The 8,805-nt window shown below is 47.3% G+C and overlaps 1 protein-coding gene across 13 annotated transcripts in view; it reads left to right on the top strand.

Annotated features, from left to right (window-relative positions):
• The first annotated feature begins 233 nt into the window (after positions 1–233).
• FMNL2 (formin like 2) overlaps positions 234–8,805 on the top strand; it is a 566,092-nt gene continuing 557,520 nt past the window's right edge. For 8 of the 13 annotated variants that reach the window (XM_086956690.1, XM_086956696.1, XM_086956693.1 and 5 more), the window contains exon 1: positions 476–1,033. In XM_086956690.1, coding sequence (XP_086812816.1) covers positions 917–1,033 — 117 coding nt within the window. In that variant the 5' untranslated portion in view covers positions 476–916. Of the gene's footprint in view, positions 1,034–8,805 lie in introns of all 13 variants that reach the window. The other 5 variants (XM_086956695.1, XM_086956699.1, XM_086956698.1 and 2 more) reach the window with 4 other exon arrangements.

Genomic DNA, 8,805 nt, shown 5'->3' with positions numbered 1-8,805 from the left:
TACATTTTAGATCCTCTCGAAGTAAAATGTGCATAGGATAATTAATGAAAAGCATATGAGTACCATTCAAAAAACACGAGAGATGGTTTGCTATGAACGAGCCCGTATTTCCATTGGCGTTGAATCGGAAGGTTCATTCCCCATTCCAACATGGCCGTCCTATTCAACAAACGTACCATTGATACTGTGGCTGCTTCAAGGCGTAAAAAACAGGAATGCCTCACGTATAGCGTCCTGGAATGAGCTCTCATCCTGAACAGGGAGTCCCCCCGTTCCCAAAATGGCCTCCTCGATTCATGGCGCTGGGATCACAGAGAGTCCTTTCTCTGTGTCCATGCTACAGTAGTAGCATCGGCCCGAAGCGCACTCTCGTGCTCCTCTGCTGGTGGCCTGCGGTATCACCGTGGGCTGCTGGCCTGGCGGGCTGGCTGCATTGTGTGTGCGCTCCCCGTGCAGCAGCAGGAGCGGCAGCATTGTGCTGAGAGCGCCCAGCCAGCTTTGTGCGCCGGGCGCTGCTCGCGCATCGTTATTCCAGGAGCAGCGTTATCATCATCCGAGGGATTATGGAGTGAGGAGGGACCAGGGCTGAGCCATGCACACGCGGCTCACCATCCCCATCATCATCATCCTAGGGAGGTGCTGCCAGATGCAACGCGGGGATTGTGCAACATGCAGAGGATGAGATCCCGGTTTCCTGCCACCCCCTGCGAGCAAGGCACCGAGATTGTGCTCGGAGGACGGGGCGGCAGCATGCGGCTGGCACAGTCTGTGTCCCGGAGAGCCCGCTGCTGACTGCCGCGGGGGATAACGGACGGGGACACTCTCTGGAATACCTTTTTTTTGCATTTTTTGGTGTGTGTGACACGGGAAGGTGGAGCGAATCCTCGCCCTGCTCTGCACGGGGCCCTCCGGCACTATGGGGAATGCAGGGAGTATGGACTCCACCCAGACGGACTTCAGAGCCCACAGCATGCCCCTGAAGCTGCCCATGCCTGACCCCGCCGAGCTGGAGGAACGCTTCGCCGTAGTGCTGGTGAGTCTCTCGGAGCGGGCCGCATCTGACCCCCCTGCTTGCTCTGGACACAAAGTGCCACACAGACCACGGGCACTCACTCGGCGCTGGGCATGGCCTGCGGGTGGGGAGAGGTGGGTCTGTGAAGAGCCTGGAGCTGTGGGGTGAAATAGCCTCCTCACCTACTGACTACTACTTCTCACAATTAGTAGACTTTACCACCACTACCCACAGCTAGAGGACTGTACTACTCGCCACAGCCGCAACCACTCACAGCTGGGGATCTGTACTACAGCTCACAGCCACTACTGCTCACAGCTAAGGGACTGTCATAGTCAGGGGATTGTACTACAGCTCACAACCACTACTCCTCACAGCTAAGGGACTGTACTACTCACCACAACCGCTACTACTCACAGCCGGGGATCTGTACTACTGCTCACAACCACTACTACTCACAGCTAAGGGGCTGTACTACTCATAGCGGGGGGGGGGGGTTATACTACAGCTCAGAACCACTACTAACAGCTGGGGGACTGTACTACTCGCCGCTGGGATCTGTACTATAGCTCACAGCCACTACTGCTCACAGCTAAGGGACTGTACTACTCACCACAACCGCTACTACTCACAGCTAAGGGACTGTACTACTCACCACAACCGCTACTACTCATAGCTGGGGATCTGCACTTCAGCTCACAACCACTACTGCTCACAGCTAAGGGACTGTACTACTCACCACAACCGCTTCTACTCACAGCTGGGGATCTGCACTACAGCTCACAACCGCTACTACTCACAGCTGGGGATCTGTAATACAGCTCATAACCACTACTAACAGCTGGGGGACTGTACTACTCACATCTGGGATCTGTACTACAGCTCACAACCACTAATTCTCACAGCTAAGGGACTGTACTACTCTTAGCCGGGGCTTTGTACTACGGTTCACAACCGCTACTAACAGCTGGGGGGACTGTACTACTCGCAGCTAGGTAACTTTCTTCTACAGTTTACAACCACTGCTACTCATAGCTGGAGGAATGTACTGCTCACATGTAGGGAACTGTATTACTGTCACACAACCAAGGGGCTGTACTATATATAGCTCCCTACCACTCTGCTATGGAACTGTACTACTACTATCCAGGGGACTGTACTACAGCTCACAGCCATTACTACTAAAAAGCAGGAGTCTGTACTGCTACTCACGGCCTGAGGATTGCACTCTGGCTCACAGACAATGTACTGTGCTGTCACTCCCCACCTGAGAACTGTACAGCAGTATATACTATTTCTCAAAGCCAGGATATATTATAGCCATAGGACTATACTGTTACCACAAGGGGAGTGTACTCTACCACTCCTAGCCAAGAGACTGTACTATCACTCATGGCCAGGAGACACTACTCCCACTCACAGCCTCTTTATGAGAGCCGGGAGCTGTAACCTTTCACACACTCGTGTGACTGTACTTGTATTCAGAGCCCTGGAGCACTGGCAGAAGCAGCCAGGCTAGTGTACTTCTAGTCACGCCCATGGTTCTTGCAGCCAACTCTTCCCACAACTAGAGCACATCTTCTCACAGCCAGAGCACTTGTTGCAGTTAGAATACAACTGAACCCTCCCTGCGCCACTTCCCCTAGCAAGGGCTCTTGTTCTTACAGGGACGGCTAGTCTGCTCACAGCCAGTAATCTATTTATCTACAAAACAGGATTCTATACCTATTTTCACGCCCAGAGAAAGAATTATACTCCGGGCCACTAGCATTACGGGGCATGGGAGCACCCAATTATACGGCAGGGTTAACTAAATTATGCGGCAAGGACATGGAAATTGTGTGGTGCGGCACGTTTTGTATTAGTACCTCGATATTTTGTCATTTTTACACGTGGTAATACTGCCTGGGCAAAGATTTCACCTCAGTGGTACTACTTTAACAACCAAATACAGAAATAAGGAACTGAAAGATGACCAGTTAACCTTTGAGAAGGGCCTTCCCCCTGCGTGAACACTTGATGCCGAGTCTTTAGTAACTTTTGATCCATTTTTGGGGAGGAGGTTAAAACCTGCTATTATGCAGCAGGTGATGGAGAGTGTGTCAAATCCATAATTATGCAGGAAAAGTCGCATCCGCAAAATTGTATAGTTCCAGTGGCACTGGCTATACTCTTGCTCACGTTCAGATGACTATTGCTACTGACAACCATTCTACTCACACCAGATACTGTGATCCTGCTCACAGCCAGGGTACTCTACTATTGGTTTATACTATTTCTCACAGCCAGGGAACTGTTTGTTTTTACTCTGGTTGTATCCATGGATATTTTACTCGCAGCCACATTATTGTACATTTAAAGCAGCAGGAATTCTGTAGTTATTCTCAAGGCAGGAAGGGTACTCTGATGGGTACTCTGATTAAAACCATAAAAAACGACCCGTGTATTCAGTAGGGGAGATGCACTTCTTGTCACAGCCGGTGGGGGGGATGAAATGAAGCCTGTTCACACCGAGATCATATTTTCACTGCCTAAGGCATTTGAACTTACAGTCGTTTCCCTGCTCGCAGCCTTAACGCTTCCTTTTCTTAACCACTGCATTCCGGACAGTCGGAGTACTCCACCTCACACCCGCAGGTTATCTGCCATCTTTCTCCCCCCCCCCCCTCCCCAGGTGCACGCCTCCTTTCACACAAGGTGGATCTCAAACATGGAAGTTGATAGACATCTGATGTCTGTCCAGGGCAGGGTTGGTTGCTCTGGGACTGGGCAATGGAGCAAAACTCTTGCAAGAACAGATTTTCGATCATCTTCGGCCAAGAAGGGAGAAAGCAGTGACCCCCGCCCCAACCTGGTGTGCAATATGAACATGTGCTCTTGTTCCCAATGTTGGATGGTCACGAGGATGCCTGGGTCCCTTCAAGGCAAGGGTTTCACGAGCCGAGCACATCTCCACATTTCAATCGTATAAAGAACTGTAACCGAGCAATCTGCATCTCATTTGCAACTCAAAAGGACCATTGTCATTTTAGAACCCCAGTTCGAGCTGCTGGGAAGCATTTGACCCCACACCAGGCAGCGGGTTGGTTTTTAGCCGCCGTGGGCTGAGGGCTTCGAGTTACCTTTTTCGGGGACTGTGTTGGATTTTGTGTACGTCTGTGTAGAGCTGCTCGGAGTATTGGTTGCAGGTGTTGCCCCCCTTGTTGAGTCCCCTTTATTACCACCAGGGTGGTCTCATAAGCGATGCATTGGAAGCAGTGATTCCAGACGAATGCTTATCCAGCCCCTCTCTCTCTGTCTGCAGTAGTGTGTGGGCGAGCTGGGAAGGGTGTGGCTGTCTCGAGTTCTACTCCAGTGAAATTTCAGTCCCTTGCACACTGTTTTGATACTGAAAGCATGTTTTTTGGTCCCACTTTCTGTTTTCTCATCTTAACCTCTCTGTTTCGTGTTTTTTCTTCTTCTTGGAAACCAGGAGTAGATGATTTTTATCTTGGATGTGTCAATGCCATTCTGAAAGTTGTTGCGTAGTTTCTGTAAGAATAACAGCTGTATGTCTAAGTGAAACTGCGACTCGGACAGCTTCGAGGTGCTTTCCCCCTGGCCATCCCATTTGTCACTTCGTTCCCAGTTAAGTCATTTGTTATCCTTGACAGCAGGCATGGCTGTAATTTCCTTTTGTACAACAGGAAGAACTGTCTCATCTTGCAGTTTGTTTCCGCGCATGTGGAATAAATGCACGACATCTTTAACAAGTCAAGAAGGTGGCACCCTGTTTACCCAGTTGCCCCACCATCAAAACGTTTATGTTGTAGATATCAGCGTTTGCACTCTGAAACGTGTGTTTTGTTTTTCTATGTGTGCCTAATAATTCTGGCAAGCAAAAAGCTTTAATTTATAGAGAAATGTCTGGTTTAAGGAGTCCATACGGGTCTGGCAAAGCGCATAAGTTAGGGCGAGACTTGGACCACTTTCTACCCCATGAATTTGAAAAAAATGTTCCTTTATTTGTGAGGGCTTCACTTCAGAATGTAGAGATGGTCTCTGAATAGTTGCCCCTCCCCCTCCCAAAGTTCATACACACTTTACTGCTCGCATCTGCTCGCTGTCCCACGGTATTCCGCAAAGCTCTCAAGTTTCCCAAGTCCATGCGTTAAGTATCCCATCCACTCCAGATTTCTGCTCGGTATTCCCGATTTAATGGGATAAACAGGATTGCAAGACTGCAGTGGACAAATCAATGCTTGGCCTATCTACCGAGCCATCAACCTGGGAAACTTGAGAACTCTTTTCAGTGGGGTAGTTTCAGTACAGAAGGCTCAGACTTTAGCCTCAGTCACTTCGGTAGGTTTGTGTGCCACTGATGCAGACATTAATGATTCCTAATAGTGACCATGGGGGAAAGGCTTGGACTAGAGAGATATGGGCCACCATGAAGTTCTTTTCGTGACAATAGTGGCCAGTATATCTAAACAAGGGGTGTGCGAAATTTGCTTTCGTTTCGTGTATATTCTCGCAATTACGGTAATTTGTTTTACAGCGAATGGCGCGTAATTACGCGCAGTGGTTTAGTAGCGTCATTTCAGAAGTTTCACATACCAAGCTTATCGGGAAAGTACCGAAATTCACTCACGCCTAATCTAGGCACATTTTTTATTTAATTTTTCACTTAGTTGAGGAAGACCCATACCAGGCTGCTTAGACATCAAAATATGCGGTGTCCAGTCCTTCTTACTCACACCTTTGGATCACAGTGGTCTGAGGAGGAAAGGTGCTGGGCCGACTTGTGCATTGTTACACAAATAACAATTCCGGCTGTTTCTGTTCGTGTGCATTAGTGAAAGCTTGCTGACAGGAGGCTGCTGTCATGGATACAAGAATGGGAATGCCACCTCTCTGAGTAGCAATACTGTAAACTACATGTGTGTAGGAGGTATAGAATGGTGGCTACATTGTTTGCTGTGAATGAGGGGAAGGTGGGGTTATAACCAGGGCCACTGGAATTATGCGAAATTTGGCAATTTTGGCATACTTATAGGTTTGCCACATTTACTAAATAATCTAACTTCTGCTGCATAATATGCAGATTTGTTTACAAAGAACGTGTTTCTGCTTCAAACTTTTCAAAAGTTACTAAAAAAGCCACGTGTTGCTGTGCAGTGGAAGCTTGATTGGTCACCTGGGTGTCGCTTATTGCTATACTTGGGTGTTAAACGTGTACTAATATGGTGCAATCAAATGCCCAGACAGTGTTAAGTGTACAGTGCACACAATAATATAACGAAATAATGAAGCAATACTGTCACACAATGTGCTGCATAACTTGGCTTTTCTTGCCACATTATTTACTCAACCCTGCCGCATATAGCCCCCCCTTGCTGTCGAATTCCAATGACCCCGATTATGACCAGGACTTCGCCTTAAACCGAATCGTGTGATCCTGGACAAATTAAATCCTCTTTCTCTTCCCCAGTATCTCTAGCTGATAAAATTGGAGAAGTGCGTAGAAACAGGCTCATTGCTGTTATTAAGGAATTATCTAGAACCGTAAATAGACATGCTGCACTTGTTTCCAAGTAGTCCGAATTGTTGCATATATGCTCACAGGAAGATGGCCTGAGTAGTCCAAATTCCAGTGTGTCGCCCGGGTAAGAGTAAAACTCTGGTCTCTTAATCCACAGTCTACATTTAAACTACATGCGTTTCTTAGGTGGATGAACAGTTTTACTTGAGTGTTATGCTTTTGAGATAATTGGTCAGAAAGCAATTGGTGCCCAGGATAATTCATCCTTTATAAAGAGCGCCATACAACTGCTAGTGAAAATAAGCAAACTTGGGTCTGTACATTGATCCATCCTTAATATATTCTTACTTGTTGGCCATGTTATGCTTTTGCCCGCAGCGGTTTCCATTCCTTTCTTTAATCATGCGCTTCTGATGTTTTCAAACGGTGGTTGTTGGAGACGGGTGCCAGCTCGGATTTCTGTTTGAAAATGTCCCAGAAGCCTCTGGGCTCAACAGATCTGCAAAGGCTGCAGTGGCAGATCTCTAGAAACATGGCGTGCGTGTTCTTCAAAGAAACGCAGGGTACATGTGCCAGGCTGTGGTGGTATTTGGTTGATGGATGCCAAGCTACTGGGTTCACAATTTGCTTTTATGCTCCATTGTTGCTCCTTTAATACAACTTAAATTCACAGCCATTCCACAGCTGTGCCTCGGCGCTCCCCTGGTTCTCACACACGTGCATTTCCTGGAAATTACACCATCAGGGATGCTTGGGCGGAAGTGGTGTTTCCTGCAAATTGGTTAGTTTATGATGGGGGGCAGGGATGGTGTTGTGTGTGACATTTCCTACTCTGCCGCCTTCGGTTGTGGAGTAATTCAGACAATTCACACATAAAGCTAACGGATCAAGCCCAGAGGAGCTGTTGAGTAATTAAAGTGATCCTGGTGATGGCTGCTCCATAAGCTTCTTGTAGAGCGATTCATTTTGCTTTGAATTTACAAGGCACTCTGTCTACAGTTCACCCTTGCCTCACAATTGACTTTTATGGGCATCAGATTGGATATCTATTGATGTAACTACTGAATATTTCTAGTTTGTAATTCCGTGCATCACAAGGGCATATCTTTTTATTGGAGTAGGGGGATTGAGGAGTATGGGCTGAGTGTGTAACTAACTCTCACAAAAGACTACTTCAGTTGTACTAACAAATCGATCAATGGGGCAAGCGTTTAGGAATAGTTTAGGAAAGGGCCCTACTTTTAGAATGGTGAAGGGCACACTGAAAGGAAGAACTTGTTTTAAGAGCCTTTATTGCAAATGTGACAGAAAAAAACAAGGCTTCAATGCATGGCATTGAATTCTTCATCTCTGCCGTCACGTCAGACGAGGTCATGTACAAAGGAAAAGCAATGCCACAATCACACCTGGAGGGCTGGACCAATGGCAGGGTGAGGCCAGTTGTAAAGTATGTCTGCCTCTGAGGTCCTAACTGGAAGCGTGGTGCGCGGTCCTATCCATAATAGGCTGCAGTATCAGATGCTGACTCCCTACTTCAAGTATATTCATGTGTCACGGTATCACCTTTGGTATATTGAACTGCGTGAAGCTGTTTCACGCCGTTCCCAGTGGTGAGTAATGGGGTTATCAGTTAGGCACAGTCAGAAGGGCTTGTAGCCTCAGCCTAGGATCCGCAGACCAGAACTGTGTTCAGGTGGAATCAACATTGCTGCCTGTGCTGTGAGTCTTTTCTAGAACAGGAGTTGTACTTGTGGAGTGTGTCACCTCAGGTCACTGCACTGTAATGTAGCAGTGACTATTAAAATGGTCTACTTTTCTACAGCATTGCCAACTACCCTTTTCCTGTCACTCCTTAACCTAGAAACCCAGAAAATCCCAGAGCGATGCCGAGTATCCCCACTTTGACCAATCTGATTCGCGTGAGCTATGCTGGAGTAAGTTCAGATTGATCTGTCATTTCAGACCGATCATTAGATTACCTGGTTTCTCTGTTCAAGTTGTTAACATTTTCTAAGTGTACACAAGTGTATGTATGGCTGCTGTTTTGTCCTTAACACTAAATCCTGGGCATTGTGTTTGCAACAACAGGCAAAAGAGATGCCCTTCACTTTTTTGTTAGTGTTTTGGGCTAATAATTAGTTACCAGCACTGGAGTTGCAAGTTTCTAATGCACGGGGCCGAAGCAGTGGACATGTGTGTGATTGTGACTGTTCTTCTTGCCATTTCAAGTAACTCTGTACTCGTGGACTGACTGCTTACACCTATTAAAAGT

The sequence above is a fragment of the Lissotriton vulgaris genome, chromosome 2_1 (assembly GCF_964263255.1).
Source record: "Lissotriton vulgaris chromosome 2_1, aLisVul1.2, whole genome shotgun sequence".
Taxonomy (NCBI): domain Eukaryota; kingdom Metazoa; phylum Chordata; class Amphibia; order Caudata; family Salamandridae; genus Lissotriton; species Lissotriton vulgaris.
This window is presented reverse-complemented; position numbering and strand designations above follow the sequence as displayed.